At 51.8% G+C, this 19,231-nt stretch overlaps 1 protein-coding gene across 2 annotated transcripts in view; it reads right to left on the reverse strand.

The window, feature by feature from the left end:
* Nucleotides 1–19,231, reverse strand: part of LMBRD2 (LMBR1 domain containing 2) — a 440,257-nt gene that overhangs the window by 39,346 nt on the left and 381,680 nt on the right. For both annotated transcript variants that reach the window (XM_085631040.1, XM_085631037.1), the window contains exon 16: nucleotides 16,158–16,263. In XM_085631040.1, the coding sequence (XP_085487166.1) occupies nucleotides 16,158–16,263 (106 nt within the window). The remainder of the gene's footprint in view (nucleotides 1–16,157; nucleotides 16,264–19,231) is intronic.

Consider the following 19,231-nt stretch of genomic DNA (forward strand, 5'->3'; position numbering starts at 1 on the left):
GGTCAGCTTTCTGAAGCCCGTACAAGAAGTCTCGTGCTGCGCGAGCAGTGCAGCGCACTACAACGCTAGGCGCGAGACCTAAAAAAAGGAAAGAAAATATGACAGAAGGAATACAAACAGAAAGAAAGAAAGAAAAGATAGAGGACAGGACAAAAGAAATTAAGAAAGGAAGAAGGAAAAAAGAAAGGAAAAAAACAGAAAGCGAAAGCAAGAAAAAAGGAAAGAAGGAATGAAAGAAGGAAGAAAGCAAAAAGGAATGGAAGAGTGAAAGAAAAAAGGAAAGATGAAAGAAAGAACAAAGAAAGAAAAGATGGAAATAAAAAATGTTTTATAGGGGGCGTGGCCAAGCTGGCAATGGCGTGAGACGTGCGCTGCCGGGGCTCCGGGCCGCCGCCGAAAGTAATTGCATCGGAAAGGATCTTAGCGGCCGGGGGGACGCCTCCAGAGGGGGCGAGAAGGCGACAGAGGGCTGCGGGTTGCCTCCGGTTGACTCGAGGAGCCCTGGGCCGCGTTTCGGCGGCGATCGTGGCTGTAGCCGCGGAGAAGGCCCTGGCTGCAGCGGGAGCGCCCGCCATCTTGTGCGCACGTTGAGAGCGGAGCGAAGTGGCCGAGTGCGGCGCCGGCGAGCGGAGAAGCCCTGAGGCCCTGGGCGGCGACGCGGGAGCCGAGAAGCGGCGGTGAGGCGCCCTTGGAGCCTGACGGGGGCTGCAGTGCTGGTGGGACGGCCTCCCTGCCTGCTGAGACCGAGTTCGCCATTTTGTGACCCCGAGCCTGCTGGGAGGCGGCCTGGGCGGCCTGGAGTTGGGGACTCCAGAGTTGCAGGGCGAGCAGCACAACCGAGGTGAGGAGGGTGATGGATGCCTGAGTCCCGGGATCACACTTCGGCGACTTACCGAGGGGGCGGAAAGACAGCAGCGGTGGGGACAACCGTGACTGCCGCTGTGGTGGGCCTGCCCTGGCGACTTTGGGGGCGCCGCCTGCTGAGGAGCGCTGTCTCCGGTGAGGATTAAAGAGCTGCGGTGGGGCTGGGAGCGGAGCGTCTGGACTGGGCCCCTCATTTGAGCAACTCCGCATCGGATGCTGGGATTCTTGCAGCGCTCTTGCCCAAGCCCGGACCGTGACCGCCGCCACCCGGACGATTGGCTCACCCCCCCACCTGCGCGCCCCAACCTTATTTGGCGCAACAGGACTCTGAGGGGAGAGGGGCCGGCCTGTGTGGAACTGACGGGGGCCCCTGGTGGACGGAGTCTGCTTGCTACTGGGCTTTCCGCCGCGTGGGCGGTGGAGATCTTGGCCTCCGGCTGCGGGACACAGAGACGCCCCCGGGACACGGCGAGGACGCTGCGGAGTGGACAGTGGGTTCCATAGCATCGGGGACTCTGGGTTAGCGGCTGGCGGAGACAGAGCCCTCCTGGCGCAGTGACTGGCGGCGCCCACACTTCTGGGGAGGCCCTGAGGGTGCGGACCCCGGCACCTCCCGTTCCGCCCGCCCGGGGGCCTACGCATTGCGGCGCTACGTCCTGGGCCGCTGGCCACCGGACCCGGAGCAGAGGGTGGACGTCGGACCGCGAGCCGATTCCCATCTGAGCCACTGGGGGTTGGCTGGCCTATACGGTGGCTGTGGTGGAGAGACTGGGCCTTGAGCAGACCGGACGGGCCGTGGTGGAGGTCCCCCTGTCGAGGAGGTGTGGAGCCGGCGGCCCCCAAGGACGCAACGGTGAAGGACCTCTGGACCAAGCCTGGTGCGGCACCGGCGGGCCCCTAGTCGACGGGGGCCGGGGCCTCAGCTGAGCCGGTGACGCAGTCCTTCATGGCACTCTTCATGCAGGACCTCAAGTCTGAGATTGGCTCGCTGCGCACGGAGGTGCAGGCGTGTGTGAAGGAGCTCCGAAGAGACGTGGGTGAGCTTGGGGACAGGGTGGATGATATGGAAAAGACCCTCGATGCTCGCACAGAGGATCAAGAGCGCCTGTGGCAGCGGATTGCGACCCTGGAGGAGCAGCATGTGGAACTCCACAGGAGGATTTGGAAAACAGGGGGAGGCGCAACAACATACGCATACGAGGCGTCCCGATCGGAGCGGAGGGTACCGATATCATGACCTTGGTGGCGGACCTCCTCCATGAACTTCGGGGAGACGATGACGCCTCGCCGCCGACCCTGGATCGGGCGCATAGGGTCTCTGGGCCACCTGGGAGGCCTGGCCTAATACCTGATATCCTGACGCGGGTCCACTTCTTCGTCGAAAAGGAGGCCATCCTGAAGGCGACCCAGGACAAACCCGACATCAGGTACAACGGTGCCTCAATCCAATTATTCCAAGATTTGGCCCCCACGACCCTCCGCCGCAGGAGAGACTTCAGACCGATCACCGATAAGCTGAGGGACCTTAACATCCGCTACCAGTGGGGCCACCCCTTCGCCCTCATATTCCAATGGGAGTCCAGACGCCGGGTATTGCGATCCTACCGAGAAGCAGCACAATTGCTCCAGATCCCGGACACCCCGCCGGCCAGCCCCTCGCGCCGCCCTGCGGGGCCACGTGTCCCGCTCAAGCCTAACTGGTCCAGGGTGCGCCGCCCAGGGAAATCCCTTTCTCCTGCGGCTAGTAGATCATCGCGGGACAAGCAGGACATCATACAGCATATCCGATCCCTGGAGGGGGGCTCATCGCCAGTGGGATCGCAGGAGTCCGCCCCCAAATGATTCTGTGTGTCTCTGAGTCTGCGCTTACTGCGGGCCCCCGAGACGGGGGGGCTCGCTGCCTGTTCGCTCAGCCCGTTATTTGCTTTGATCCCCGCTTCAACGACATGTCCACCCCCGGTGGGGTGGGCGTGATGCCTGCCTCTTTCTGACATGGCGACTTCACCTAAGGGGCGGTGGCCCGGAGTTGCCCCTGGTGTCCTTGATGTACAGTGAAGGTGCCGACGGACCCCCGCTCCTATTCTTGGGAGAGTGACATCTCCGGGATAGCCTGTGCCTCTGAGCCTGGCGACTCCCTTGACTGGAATAGGCCTCGTTGGCCATGTTGGCTGTCTGGCTCTTATGTTGTTTCTGTTCTCTCCCCCGATCTTCTCCTTCATCTTTCCTTCCTACCTCCCCTTCTCCTACCCTTCTGGCGGGGGGGGCTCCTGGGGGCCTGGGGGATCTTGGCGATAGTGCTTGCGCTGGCTGATCAATAACCATGTCCACTGTACCTTCCTGGAAGGTGGTCTCCCTGAATGTGAAGGGGCTTAACTCGCCTAGCAAACGGCACCAGATTTGGAGATATTTGCTCTTGCAAAACCCGGACATCATTTTCCTGCAGGAGACGCATCTCCTCAAAGCGGATGTTGCTCGAATGGCCCACCCGTGTTTCCCCCATAGGTTTTGGTCTACAGCACTCACCAAGACAGCAGGGGTGGCCATTTTTTGTCGGGCGGGCTTCCCACAGGGGGATGTCAAGGTGGTCAGGGACACTGAGGGCCGATTCCTGAAGGTTGAGCTAGCGAGAGGCCGTCGCACACTTACACTTTGTAATCTTTACGCCCCCAACCAGGGCCAAGATGCCTTTCTGCGCAGGATAATCCGGAAGTATCTCGAGCCGGTGAGATCGGACCTCATTGTGGGCGGTGACTTCAACCTGGTGTGGGACGCGGCACTAGATCGCTGTGGAGGAGCCTTCCACGGGGTGGGGGCTATGTCCTCAGCAGTGAAAAAATCCCTCGCCGCCTTAAACCTGGTAGATATCTGGCGTTACCACTCCCCGGGGCTGACGGACTACACGTATTACTCCCATGCACACCGCTCCTACTCACGCATCGACATGCTCTTCGTCTCTCATCCCCTGCTTAGGGACACGATATCGGCGTCCCACTCGAGTATCTCGGTCTCGGACCATGCTCACGTGGAACTACTGCTCCATGAGCGCTTGACGCGCCCATCCTGTCCGCGTCGCTGGCGGTTCCCAGACCACGTCTTGCGGGACCCGGTCGATAGGGACGAAATACGGGAAGCCATTCAGGAGTATTTCGATAACAATGATATACCGGAAACCCCCCTCCCCCTGGTATGGGATGCCTTCAAGGCCTCGATACGGGGAACTCTCACCGCTATAGCCGCTGCTCGTGCGCGGGAGGCCCGTCTATACGAAATAAAGCTTGAACGCGAAATCAAGACGTTGGAAAAGATGGACCAGGACAGACCCCTGGCGGCACATCGGAGGCGACTGGCGGTCCTCCGAGGACAGCTCCGCGCACATAGGACGAACAAGGCGGAACGGGCGCTTCTTGCTCTTCGACAGCGATTTTATGATGGAGGTGACAAAGTGGGTGCTGTCCTAGCGCGACGCCTGCACACGCGGGCAGCCAAGGCTCATATCTCGAAGCTGAAGGGGGCTGGGGGAAACTGGGTGACTACTGAAGCTGCCAAGCTCCAGGCGTTCCATGACTATTACTCCTCCTTGTATGCGGGAGAGCCCCCGGAGCCCGCTCTGATTTCGGCGGCCTTGAGCGAGTGTGAATGGGAGCCGCTGAGTAAACACCACTCCGAGCTTCTGGAGGAGTCTATCACTTCGGAGGAAATAGTGGGCGCACTGGGAGACCTCCCGTTAGGTAAAACGCCCGGGCCGGTCCGGGCTCCCGGTGGCGTTCTATCGAGCCTTCCTGCCGCAGTTGCAACCGTACCTCCTGCGTCTCTTCAACTCCTTTGCGGAGGCTGGGGGGCCGTCTCCGGATATGGCGATGGCAGAGATAGCCCTTATCCCGAAGCCAGGGAAAGACCACGCTCTTTGCTCCTCTTACCGGCCCATAGCCCTGCTAAATACCGATCTTAAGCTGTATACTAAGGTACTGGCCAAACGGCTCTGCGTTCATTTGCCCACCCTTATTGAACCGGACCAGGTGGGGTTTATCCACCAACGTCAGGGTGCAGACAACGTACGTCGCATAGCCCACATCATGGGGAAGGCCAGGCATTGGGGAATCCCGGCCTGCCTCCTGTCGCTCGACGCTGAAAAAGCGTTCGATCGGGTGGACTGGCCGTTCCTCCGCGCAGTTCTACAGAAGATAGGGCTCGGACCCAAAATGGAGGCACGCATCATGGCCCCCTACCTCTCTCCCGCAGCTAGAGTGCGTGTGAACGGTCAACTAACGCAGCCTTTCCCCATCTGCAGGGGTACCCGACAGGGGTGCCCCTTGTCGCCCCTACTGTTTGCCCTGGTGGTGGAGCCGCTCGCTAACCTAATTCGCCAGTCCCCGGCCATCACGGGCATCTCCTTGCGGGGCCGGGACCACAAGATCGCGCTCTTTGCTGACGACCTCCTCCTCACGTTATCCGACCCCTTACGCTCACTCCCGGCGGCGCACTCGCTGCTTCAAACTTATGAGCGTGCATCCGGGCTTAAAATTAATCATTCTAAATCCTGGGCGCTTAATCTCACGATTCCGGAGGAGGAGATTGCGGCGCTACGGGCCTGTGCCCCATACCAATGGGCTAGCGGGTCGGTAAAATATCTCGGACTCAACCTAACCCCGGACTTGGCCACCTGGACGCAGGCTAACTGGCAGGAGTGCAAACGCTCTGTATCGGACGACTTGCGCTCTTGGAAGGCTTTACCGCTCTCCTGGCTCGGCCGCCTCAACGCAGTCAAGATGTCCATACTGCCAAAGATCCTCTACCTCTTTCAAACTTTGCCGGCGCCCATCCCGGAACACCAAATTCAGGGGCTGCAGCGGGACCTGGTCTCATTTATTTGGGGGGGGTAAGAAGCCGAGATTTTCTAATAAAATTTTGAGGCTCCCCCGGGATAGGGGGGGGGTCTTGCCTGCCCCAACCTCCTGGAGTACTATTGGGCGTCGCACCTCCGCTTCATTCTTGAATGGGGAGCGTGGGAGAGCGAGAAAGTTTGGTTCCACATGGACAGGGCAGTTACATGTCGCCCGATTTGGGACCACGCTTGGCTGCCTCGAGCGGCGCGCCACCGCAGTGCGTACATGGCGATCCCCACTAAGACGGTTCTGGAGATATGGGACAGGGTGGCGGTCAGTAGGGGACTCACCACCTTTCCCTCCCCTCACACCCCTATCGCACGCAACCCACAGTTTCCGCCGGCATGCCGCCCGCCCTACTTCGAGAACTGGACCGAATCCGGTTGCAGGACAATCCGGGATCTGTTTACAGGGGGGGGAGTTCAAAACATTTGCCCAATGTCAACGGGACTTTGGGCTCGCAGACAAGGACAAATTCCAATATATACAACTCCGACATTGGGTGCAGGGATCCGCCCTGACGAGGGCGGCCACGCGACCGCTCACTCCGTTCAATCACTTAGCGCGCACGTTTGGCACCTACAAGGGGTTAATCTCCCGCATCTACAAAGTGCTCCAGCACGCACAGCATCTCGGCCCTCACCCATACCAGTTGCAGTGGCAGAATCTCTCCGGCTCAGGGGTCACTCCTGCGCAGTGGACAAGGCTTTGGCGCGATATCCCCAGAACATTCCGTAGCATCCCCCAACAGGAATCGGCCTACAAGGTGATGACCCAGTGGTACTACACCCCTGCGCGACTTCAGAAGATGTTCCCCAGCGTCTCCCCGCTCTGTTGGCGCTGTACTCAAGCGCTGGGGGACTTTATCCACATTTGGTGGGCGTGTCCACTTTTGACTGCATATTGGAAGGAAGTCCTTAGCCACATAAAACGGGTGCTGGGATACCCCCTGCCGGAGGACCCTCTCACTGTTGTGTTGGGCCTCCGACCTACGTCTAGGCGAGCCATGACGGGCCGTGACTGGCACTTGAGCCTCCACATGCTGGGCGCAGCTAGGCAAACAGTAGCGCTATATTGGAAAAAGGCAGAAACACCTTCTGTCAATGTGTGGTTCACCCGGTTGTGGCAGGTGGTGGCGATGGAGCTGCTCACGGCACGCCTTCAATTTAGAGACACTAAGTTTAGGACTCTTTGGAAGCCCCTGGTAGATCACCTAGGGAGGATAGAACATGCTAGGCTGCAGCCGCCGCGACTAAGGGCCCTTAAACTGTTTGATGATGAACTCTGCCCGCCTAATCCGGGGGCGCACTCGGGGTTCACAGAGTAATTGCCCTCCTCAGTACGGGGTCACAGGCTCTGGTTGGGAGCGCTATGGCCCTACCCCCCCCCCGCGCGTCATTATACCTGTACTAGGGGCCCCCAGGGGACAGCACAAATTGATTGGGAGAGGGAAACGGAATATGGGTAGAGAGGTCCTGTAGTCACTGCCCACTAGCCAGACCTATTCTTCCTTCCCCCGACATCCCCCCCCCCGCCCTTCTTGCCCCCAGTTATTGGTTTGTTTCTTTTTAGGGTTTAGGGAGGTGAAACGGGATACCACTGTCAAGACAGCATTGAGCAGCTGTGTCCTATCCGAAGCCCAGGACTCTGAGAGGGATATGGGGTTAACAGGGAGCGTATATCGCTGGCCCCATGATACACGGTGCAGGAGCTCTGCTTTGTCCTCTTGTATTTGTACTATACAGCTATGGTTTTTGCTGCCGGCCTCAGTGGTTGTAGGCGTACGGCTGTGTAATTTGTCTGACTGTCCCTCCCTATTAATCAATAAAAAGTTGGTAACAAAACAAAATGTTTTATAAGTGCGGCATAATGAACACCATAAACGCTGGTTTTGTTCCTGGGCAAAGTTTATTAAAGAACCATTGGTGAAACTGAGACCGGAATAAATGTCTTATGAAGAATTGTTGTCCTATGAATTCACTTATGTAATATTGAAGCTTTAGACAATTTAATACAGAACAGTTTCAAAGCGATGCAATCTGTTAAGATGTGAAATGCCAGCAGTCAGATAATGGACACTCCAAAAATAATGTACAACAGCATTGGCCAGAGACAGGAACTCAAAGTGTGGAATGTGGCCTATGTCATTACCTGGCTCACTAGCATAAAAGGTACTGCTATCACTCACACATACATACAAAGGGAACATCAAAGTAATACATTTGAAACAAAACATTGGCACAGTAGGGAACTAGCTTATGTGTGGGTATACTCCTCGTGAAAGAGAAAAATTCAATCACTCAAAGTGATGTTATCCAGTGGTTGAAGTGGGCTAACCCCCTGTCCCATTCTGTGTGCTGTAGTGGGTAAAAGCAACATCAGAATGACACACAAACAGACCAATGGATGAACAAAGCTGACTGAAAGTCCCTTTAAAAAAATAATTGTATGTATGTATACATATATATTTTTAAATCAAAATGTCTTGGCTAAGGGAGGAGCCAAGATGGCGATCGGGACGGCAGCGTAGGCTCCCGGCTCCGTGAACCTCCACATCCCGCACAGATATCCTGCATGAGATCCTTAGCCTACGCTATATGCCCGTGTTGGTGGCTGAGAGCGGCAACCGATTGTGTGCTTCTGAAGTTTCTGGCGGCGGTACCGCCGGAGAAATGTCCATTTGAAGTTTGCGGCCTGTGCAACCCTGGAACCGGGACCTCGGGTGGACAACAAGGCCGGGCGGCAGTTCAACAACAGCGGCCATTGGTGACTGGGTGGAGTCGGAGTACCGGAGCGGTGCGAATATTGGCCTGAATTTCGCTGTGGTCATTCCTACCATTGAGCGTAGCGGAACGAGTGCATGCCCGGGGTGGCAATTCCAGGATTCTCCGGTAATTGCCTGAGCCTTTGCCGGTGAGCTGCCCGGACGCTGCCCGTAACGCGTCCCTATTTCCGCGGGCTGCTCCCGGATTCTCGTGGGCGCTGGTCCGTGGTGGGGATGACTGTTACCTGTGGCCACACACTGTGTATATATTTTTGTCTGCCCCCGGAACCCTGTTTCCAGTGACATGGAACTTGATGCGCCTGTGCCTGAGTCCCGGTCCCAATCTGGGATGAACCTACCCGGCGGCCATCTTGCTAGGATGGAGTCTATCCTCCTGTGCACTGGGTCTCCGCAAGATTGGGAGTGTGTGCCTAAGAGGAGCGTAGCGGAGCGGGCGCCGAGAGCTGGGCTGGGGTACGGTGACCTTCTCGAAGCTCTCGGTGCCCTTCATTCCACCCTGGTTCACGGCGCCTCGGTATTGGGGAGAAAGCTTGATAGTGTTGCTTCAGCGTCGGAACAGTTGCGGTCTGCCTGTCCCCAGGCACACAGGGATTTGTCACACTCTACACAGGAGGACAGTGTCGTGGCCGCCCCTGTGAATAGGGGAAAGCTGGAAACTTCGGACAATGCGCCAACGTGTGATCGGCTGGCTGTGGGTCCGGTCTGTTCCGGAGGTTTTGGATTTGAGCGGGGGGTGGTGGCTTTGTCCCACGCGCAACCTCCGGTGACCCAGGCAATATTCCAGCAACAGTCGCCTGCCCTGGCTGATTCCGCCTTCCTGAACCTTGTGTGCAGTACAGATCCTGGGGCAGTACTGGGAAAGATGGTCCTCCATAATGTCGACTGTGTTGGTGTCCAGAGACGTTCATCCTACATGTGTGTGTCGCTTCCTGGTCTTTTTTGGACGCTCCTCTTCCTCGTAACATTGGACATGGCACTGGGTCGATGGGTATGCATGGGTGGATTCGTAAAGAGTGGCCAAGGATAAGGCTGATTCTTCAGAGGTTGTCATCTAACAGGCGGGCGGGCACAGGGGTTGCGTGCTCTCACGACATAACTAATAGTGTAGTGGGTGCATAATGCTCCCCATTTTTCTTTGACATGATCGATTTTGTGTTTGTTTACTGTTTGCTTTGGGGAGGAACATATTGTGCGGGAGGGAGAAGCCGGGGGCATGTTTTGAAGGCCCTCCTCCAGTTTATTAATACTCTCTTTACTCCCCCGTCTGGTGGGGTTTCCTTTCTTACTCCATTTTCTCTGTCTCTTCTATATTTCGGGTCTGGTTCCGGGGCGACAGGCACACTGCTGGGGGGGGGGGGGGCCGTACTCATCTGCAGAGGTGCAGGGTGGGGGGGTGGGGGGAGGGGATTCTTTAGTTTTTACTTTGTTTCTATGGCCTCCTTTTTCTTCTCTTATTCTTCTTTGTCTTCTTTTCTGGGGTCAGCACGGTAGATCTCCTTTGCTGCCAATCACTGCTTTTTATGTGTGCCTCAATTTCCGTGGTGATTTCTGGGTCTTCGGGCAGGGGACTGCAGGCGCAAATGGCCGTGATATTCCTCCGCATCCTGAACCTCCGGTTTTAGCGCCATTGCCTGGATAGATTGCTGTTTATTGTTGGCGTTTACTATTCTGCCTGCCATTTTTTGCTGTTGGGAAATTGTTTGGCACCTGATCCTTCTATCCCTTATTATAAAATGAAAACCTTTTGTATCCTGGTCCCTATTTGGGCTGTTTAGTGGCCAAGAGTATGCTAGCATGGAGAATCTGCTCCCCGAGGTGCTGCCTGTGATTAAAATGTGCTTCTGTTACTCTGACTGCTTAGCGGCCGGCCCCGGGGGTTGTAGGCCCATACTTGTCTTTTGTTTGAAATGTCAATAAAGGTTTTTACAAAAAAAAAAAAAATGTCTTGGCTAATGCCAGATCTAAACAAGCATTGGCATAGCCAATAGGTCTCGCCTTTGGGACCTTATAAGTGTTTAGTTATCCAGCACAATATCCTTGGTAAACAACATAAAGTGTTGCATGGCTAAACACTTAAAATGGTCCCAAAGGCGAGACCTATAGGCTATGCCAATGCTTGTTTTGAGTGAGTGGCTCGTGCAGGTATGCAACTGTGAGGTAGAGATGCTGCGAGTGCTTTTACAGGAGCCCATGTGACATTGCGCCTCTTCAAAATGTATATTGGGTCTGGTGCAATTCTTCTAGCCCCTATTCCAGTCTTCTCACACCCAATGCATCATTAAATGTCCCATGTACAGCTGGGGTTGACACTCCTATTACCCCTGCCCTCCAGTGACACTTTACCTGTCACGGGTGGTGGTGGTGGAGGTGGTGGACGTAGTGGTGGTGGACATGGTGATGGTGGTGGACGTGGTGGTGATGGTGGTGGTGGACGTGGTGGTGGACGTGGTGGTGGTGGACTTGGTGGTGGTGGACGTGGTGGTGGTGGTGGACGTGGTGGTGGTGGTGGACGTGGTGGTGGTGGTGGACGTGGTGGTGGTGGACATGGTGATGGTGGTGGACGTGGTGGTGGTGGACGTGGTGGTGGTGGACGTGGTGGTGGACGTGGTGGTGGTCGTGGTGGTGGTGGACGTGGTGGTGGTGGACGTGGTGGTGGTGGACGTGGTGGTGGTGGTGGACGTGGTGGTGGTGGTGGACGTGGTGGTGGTGGTGGTGGACGTGGTGGTGGTGGTGGTGGACGTGGTGGTGGTGGACATGGTGATGGTGGTGGACGTGGTGGCGGTGGACGTGGTGGCGGTGGACGTGGTGGCGGTGGACGTGGTGGCGGTGGACGTGGTGGCGGTGGACGTGGTGGTGGTGGACGTGGTGGTGGTGGACGTGGTGGTGGTGGACTTGGTGGTGGACGTGGTGGTGGTCATGGTGGTGGTGGACGTGGTGGTGGTGGTGGACATGGTGGTGGTGGACGTGGTGGTGGTGGTGGACGTGGTGGACGTGGTGGTGGTGGAGGTGGTGGTGGTGGACATGGTGATGGTGGTGGACGTGGTGGTGATGGTGGTGGACGTGGTGATGGACGTGGTGGTGGTGGACGTGGTGGCGGTGGACGTGGTGGCGGTGGACGTGGTGGCGGTGGACGTAGTGGCGGTGGACATGATGGCGGTGGACATGGTGGCGGTGGACATGGTGGTGGACATGGTGGTGGACATGGTGGTGGTGGACGTGGTGGTGGTGGACGTGGTGGTGGTCATATTGGTGGTGGACGTGGACATGGTGGTGAATGTGGTGGTCGTGGGTGTGGATATGGTGATGGTGGCCTTGTTGGTGGTGGACGTGGTGGTGGTGGACGTGATGGTGGACGTAATGGTGGTGGTGGACGTGGTGGTGGACGTAATAGTGGTGGTGGACGTGGTGGCGGACGTAATGGTGGTGGTGGACGTGGTGGCGGACGTGGTGGTGGTGGACGTGGTGGTGGACGTAATGGTGGTGGTGGACGTGGTGGTGGACGTAATAGTGGTGGTGGACGTGGTGGCGGACGTAATGGTGGTGGTGGACGTGGTGGCGGACGTGGTGGTGGTGGACGTGGTGGTGGTTGGCGTGGTGGTGGTGGACGTGGTGGTGGTGGACATGGTGGTGGTGGATGTGGTGGTGGAGGACGTGGTGGTTGTGGACCTGGTGGTGGTGGATGTGGTGGACGCGGTGGTGGTGGTGGACGTGGTGGTGGTGGACGTGGTGGTGGTGGTTGGCGTGGTAGTGGAAGTGGTGGACGTGGTGGTAGACGTGGTGGTGGACATGGTGGTGGTGGATGTGGTGGTGGTGGAGGACGTGGTGGTTGTGGAGGACGTAGTAGTGGACATGGTGGTGGTGGATGTGGTGGTGGTGGTGGACGTGATGGTGGTAGACGTGGTGGTGGACGTGGTGGTGGGGGAGGTGGTGGATGTGGTGGTGGACATGGAGGTGGAAGTGGTGGATGTATTGGTGGACATGGTGGTGGTGGATGTGGTGGTGGTGGATGTGGTGGTGGAGGACGTGGACATGGTGGACGTGGACATGGAGGTGGTGGTGGACGTGGTGGACATGGTGGAGGGCGTGGCGGTGGTGGACGTGGTGGACATGGTGTTGGTGGACGTGGTGGACGTGGACGTGGTGGTGGTGTTGGTGGTGGTGGTGGTGGTGGACGTGGTGGTGGTGGACGTGGTGGTGGTGGTGAACGTGGTGTTGGACGTGGTGTTCAAATAGTTGGCACATTTGCCGTTAGGATCCATACAGCATGGTGATACAGGCCATTTGCTTCAACATAACTTCCACTATATGCGTGAAATATCGGATGCTATTAAAAAGACACATAAAAATGAAACGCATTTCAAATATTTTGACTTTTTGAAAAATTAAGGGCTTTCACTTTTAATTTCCCCAAAGGGAATTGATTAAAAAGTGCTGTCAGTAATAAAGTTAAATTGGGAAATCGGGGAGATGAGTCATCCGCAAGATGACAAAACAAGGAATGGGCATGAGAGAGAGGGGGAGTAGGAGGTGAGCCGCGAGCGGTGCGTGCGTGCACGCGCAGTCTGCTCATTTTCAAGCACTTCGAGCGTGTGCTTGAAAATGAGCAGAGCGACTGCTAAAGGCCCTTCTATGCAGCGAATGCACGCTGCGTAGGCGAGGCCAAAAAAGAGAGCCCAGAACTGGATGCACCTAGTACAATAGGTATGAGTAATTTCTAGATTAAAAACTTTTATATATTTTGCACTATTTTAGTACAACCCCTACACAGGAAACGTCAACCAATTTGAACAAATTCTGTAACTTCTATAGAAGTGAAAGGGGATCCCAGCAGAATGGAATATGTGCTGGATCCAAGTTATGTCTTTGTTAGAGCCCTCAGATTGTGTGGTGCCTGCAGTGTCACTAGGTTCTCTGCATATAGTGTGTGTTAAAGATGTGTGCAACAGAGGTTCTTAAGCATTTGTGTAAGCGACACTAGTGCATAACTGAATCATTACATCTAACACGTTTTCTGTAATGTGCATGACTGAGAAGAAGTCAATTTTAAGCTGATGTGTTTATTCCACCCGAAACGCTATTTATAAGAGGGGTGCATCCTGGAAGCTGAATGTGTAAACCTCTATCTCTTTTTTAGGCCACATCACAGAGCCATTGCATGTTATGTTCAACGTTCACATGTCACTGGTTCGATTTAGGACCGTAAATTAATTTTTGGAATGAATAAAAGTGTATTTAATCTCATACACAGATTTACTCATCCATACTGTTACCCAACCCATGGTGCAAAATTATGCATGAGTAAATCCTTTTCTATGGGTTGAGATTCAGCGTTCCAGGACAAGATGCCCCAGAAAGTTTGTGAACACCCACCAATTCGGGAATTGGTGGGTATTCACAAAAATGTGGATGACCCATTCTCACCCTGGGATGAGTTTGAGATGTATTCCTGTTAAGGGCAGTAGTAAATATACTTTCAGGTTGGGAATGGGAAAATAATAACTCCAAATTTAGTTGTGGTGTAGGGAAGGGTTTTCTCCATGGGGAAATATTTGTCTGGCTTTTTCAGCTATGTTATGGGGAAGTCACATAATTCAGTCTTTTCATCATTAGCTTGTCTAACTGTGAGAAATAAAACATAAATATTACAAATAGGGTATTACAACAACAAAAAAAAGATTAGTTTACGTAGTGGGTCGAAACACGTGTCCAGGGATGGCATTATATTTCTATATACTCGTGGCGTAGGCGTACTCACCGTAGCCACTACACTATCCAGAATCCTTTGGGGTTATTTGCAGCATGACGAGCAGTGTCGCGACCCATTTACGTAAATTACTAATAGCTCATTCGAGCGACTTTGGCTGACGAGCCCGGTGTCTGCACCTGCGCGCCTTGGAAGGTATTTTACCTATATATATGGCAGTCATCGGCACCCCGCATACCTACCTGCTCCCTGCTGACGAGAGGCAATTACCTCGAAACACGTGTCCAGGGATGGCATTATATTTCTATATACTCGTGGCGTAGGCATACTCACCGTAGCCACTACACTATCCAGAATCCTTTGGGGTTATTTGCAGCATGACGAGCAGTGTCGCGACCCATTTACGTAAATTACTAATAGCTCATTCGAGCGACTTTGGCTGACGAGCCCGGTGTCTGCACCTGCGCGCCTTGGAAGGTATTTTACCTATATATATGGCAGTCATCGGCACCCCGCATACCTACCTGCTCCCTGCCGACGAGAGGCAATTACCTCGAAACACGTGTCCAGGGATGGCATTATATTTCTATATACTCGTGGCGTAGGCGTACTCACCGTAGCCACTACACTATCCAGAATCCTTTGGGGTTATTTGCAGCATGACGAGCAGTGTCGCGACCCATTTACGTAAATTACTAATAGCTCATTCGAGCGACTTTGGCTGACGAGCCCGGTGTCTGCACCTGCGCGCCTTGGAAGGTATTTTACCTATATATATGGCAGTCATCGGCACCCCGCATACCTACCTGCTCCCTGCTGACGAGAGGCAATTACCTCGAAACACGTGTCCAGGGATGGCATTATATTTCTATATACTCGTGGCGTAGGCGTACTCACCGTAGCCACTACACTATCCAGAATCCTTTGGGGTTATTTGCAGCATGACGAGCAGTGTCGCGACCCATTTACGTAAATTAACAAAAAAAAGATTCTCCGAAGAATATGAGACTATTTATCTATTCTTGGGCCTACTCCACTCCTACACTGTGCACCTTGGTCACTACAGCATGGAGGATCAAGGAAAAGATGACTTCTTGGAACTCACACTCAATAGCCTAAGATGGCTCTGGATTTGCTTCATGCAGCAATCTTGGCCAGGCAAACTGCCAGGGATGAGCATTTAGCCTAAATATGGTCTATAACACAGTCAGTATGTCATCAGCATATTTATGGAACTTCAGACCCGGTCTAATTTATTTATTAGTTTTAGTCAAATGAAAGTTAGTAACACCGATACGATGACACTGAAAAGGCTGGTACATTCAAAGCAAATGGTCGGCTAAAATGTGTTCAAACTCTACGAAATCCTCCAAAGAAAGTGAAGATTAGTCAACCAGAATTAATCATTCAGTTCTTGAGCAGCCAAAAGTGGTATTACAATGGTCTTTCGAGAGGATTTGTGACCCTCTTTAAAACACTTTAATTAATTTTTGACTTGTTCGTTTAAGATCGGTCTTCTTACTGCCATTAATCAATAACAGGCGTTTGACATCAAGAAGATGTGGAAAGGCAATACTGTGAATAGTAACATTTTGAGATACCCAGTATATTTCACAGCCTCCTCAGCAATACCCACCAAATAAAATACAAATAGAAAATAAGTGTTATGTTCTGCCCATTTTACATGTAGGATATTTGTGGGCCTACAGCACATCCTTATATCTTCATTCTTAGATAAATCCTATTACTACACATCTATGTAGAGGACATTTTAATACTGTTTTGATGAATGGAAAAGAAAATACATACCTACAGAAAAGGATAGTTTGGTAAACATTAGCATCTATGAATGTTACATTATTGAACGAGGGCTAATAAATCAAAGCAAGTACAAGAGAGAGAAAACATGGTGGGAACCTACGTCTGTTTGTGCTCATTTCTGTGTAGGTAGAATCTTTTGGGTCACCATTAATATTTCTGTTTCTTGTGGAATCCTCGCCTCGATTTCCATACCGTTCTTTCCACTCCTGTTAAATGCATAAAGAAATTCATTGGTACTTCAATAGCTCATTCAAATTTATCTAAACATCTGTGTATTGTGAAGAAATAGGTTATTCCCCACCAGAAACCTGTTGGCACTTCATCATTAAAATGGGGAGATGGCCACTGGCATCCTTAGCATCCTTGTACATAGCGCTGTGTGGAAAGTGCTCATAATGAACGGGCAATCAGACCTAAATATGATATGCACTGTGGAAGGTCTAAGACACTGGCCTGCACTATAACCACCTACAGCAATGCATTACACATTTCAAATGTCTGCATATGCCGCGTCTCACGCCTGCTGTTCTATCTAGAATGTATTCGACTTTCTAAGGGGATTGCCTAAGATGATATTTTCTGGATATTACTTTGACCTGCAGAATTGTGCAACGGTTTTGGGAATGTGTGGTTATGTATTTGTGAGGGCGATGGGTAACATGGTTACTTTGCATATAAATATGGGTGTTTTGGGCTTCCACTCCTGTCAAAGTAAGGTGCAACTGTACAACAGTCTGACAGCCTTGGATATTTTGCTTGGAAAGAGCAATACTGTAATCCATTAGATGTAGGATAAGAGACCAATTTATGACCTTTGGCACAGATGTAGGTGAACGGAAAGTGGCTGAGGAGATTGGAATAGTAACTGTTCCCAAACTAAAGCAGCTTATATTGCTGGAGGGAACTGTGTTGAGTTTAAATCCACAAATTGATACTGAAAGGGTGCTTGGACGGTAGGTGGTCTTGATTTCCTCTTCCCCTCTTACTCTCTGTGGGATGGGTTGTTGCCGGAGATAAAAATGTCGGACGCACTTAGTAGCTCAAGCCAGCAGTTAGCTCAATTTAAAATATCTACTAAAGCTACCAAAAGATCTGAGCAGGTCAAAATGGAGAGTTCTCTTGAGCGACTGCTTCCAGAACTCCCGAATCACCCAAAATTCATCGAAGGTTATTAATGAATGTCTTCAATAAAACCTTAATTCTTTCCCTTTCATCCTTGAATCTAAGAATGGCTGTTTTCACTTTTAGGAGAGTGATATGATTTTGTGGACTGCATGTGAAAAAGGTGAGATCCAGTTTGAGGACTTGTCCTGCCTACCTTACCTTCAATGTTGCTCTCCAGAAATATTATTTGATACAGTCTAGAAAACCCTTAGTAGCGCTTGTATGCCCTGTATATTATTATACCCATCAAAAACATCAAAACAGAGTTCCTCAATAAACTGTGGACTTTGCCTATCCTGCACAACTTTTAGCGCCCACTGAGGGACGCTTTAAAAATGAATTGCTTTTTCTGGTGAACAGTTCATATTTGCATCTTGACCTGCACCAATGACTCCCCACTGCCAGAATACAATCTTGCTCATTTTACTAGGACCTTTATTTGCTTTGATGTCTTGAGGTCCAGTTTCTATGTATTAGATTTGATTTATGTTTATGGATATTGTCATGGCTTACGCTTATTTATAATACTTGATGTTGGACTATGTAATATGGGTTGAGACTACTATCCACTATGCCTGAGACACCATTTAGGGGATGGGCCTTTTTAACATATTACTAGGGACAGCCCAGTTATCAAGGTTTTCTAAGGGCACTCTCACAGTATCTGTGCACGCTTCCCCAGGCCAGCCCTACTGCCCATCTGTGTGGGTTTTGATTCAAAAAGATATACTATGGCATTATAATACATGGCTTTCATGCATGAGCAACCTGATATTGGCCAACACTGAGGGTTGACTGACCATCAGAGTCTCAATCAATGGTGGATGCGGGGAATGAGAAGAACATCCTTCAGTTATTCCCTGAAAGGTCGTAAAATCTCTCAAATATGGCGAGAATGCCTTCATCTGAAACAATTTTCCTGGCAATCACATCGTCTGTGACTAGTGGCTGAGTGCATTTGTTGCTAGATGTTTGAAATAAACAGCCTGTCTGAAACATCTATTTTTATTTGCTCATAATATCAGATATACAAAACTCAATGATTCTTTGTTGTTTTACTGTTTATTATACATACAGCTGCTAATAAAACTGTTTATATTGGTTGGAGTGTACATTTATCAATACAAGGATAAGGATCAGTGTCTTTAAGGAGAGAGTGGCTGTCATCTTTTCCAAGTATGCATGATACAGCCCACTCTTACATTCTTCTTGCATGTGTTGTACTGCATTGGTTGATTACTCATTGGCAGATGAGGCTGTCAGCATCGGTGGGGATAATAAATAGAACAGAAAGTATGGGGTTCATGGTTTAATTTTAATGGTCGTTCATAGAAATTATGCATGTATGGATCTATCTTAAAGTATGAAGTATGGTGGTTGCAATAGATAGTTGTAGAAACTGTGCCTCTTTTAGTCATTAGCCATTTATTTTCTGGAACATTTAGGATCTAAATAAAATTATAATATCCATGACTACCCTATCCTATGCTAAAAGACAGCATGTTAAATGTCTCGTGGAGATGCAGCATCTAAAAGGTGTGCTTGAAAACCTTGCACAGAGCTCTGACTCTCCTACATATTGTATTAATTGCACCAGTTAGACTAATATATTACTCATTATGTAACTAGGCAATGACATGCTCTATATGTTAAATAGTGTTGCTTGTTTACCTTACCTGACCAGTACTGTATTGTGCTTACTTTTCGTCTCAATATGCCAATGCAGACTGGTAACTATGGGCCTAATGTACTGAACATTTTAGCGTCACAAACCCTCCCAGTCACAAAATCTAAGGGTTTGCAGCAGCTAAAAAGTTATTTACTATGTAATAAACCAATTGCAGGACTCTGTAAAGTTTTACCAACTCCTAAAATAGGTTTAGAAATGGATACACAATCACAAGTTGGGAGATGCATGTTTAGGGTAGTCCTTCCAAATTACGATTCAGGACCATAAGTAACAATGGCTTGCAGTGGCTTGGAATTATTGCAGTCGCAAACCACTGGTAA

The sequence above is a fragment of the Triturus cristatus genome, chromosome 2_1 (genome assembly GCF_964204655.1).
Source record: "Triturus cristatus chromosome 2_1, aTriCri1.1, whole genome shotgun sequence".
Classification (NCBI taxonomy): domain Eukaryota; kingdom Metazoa; phylum Chordata; class Amphibia; order Caudata; family Salamandridae; genus Triturus; species Triturus cristatus.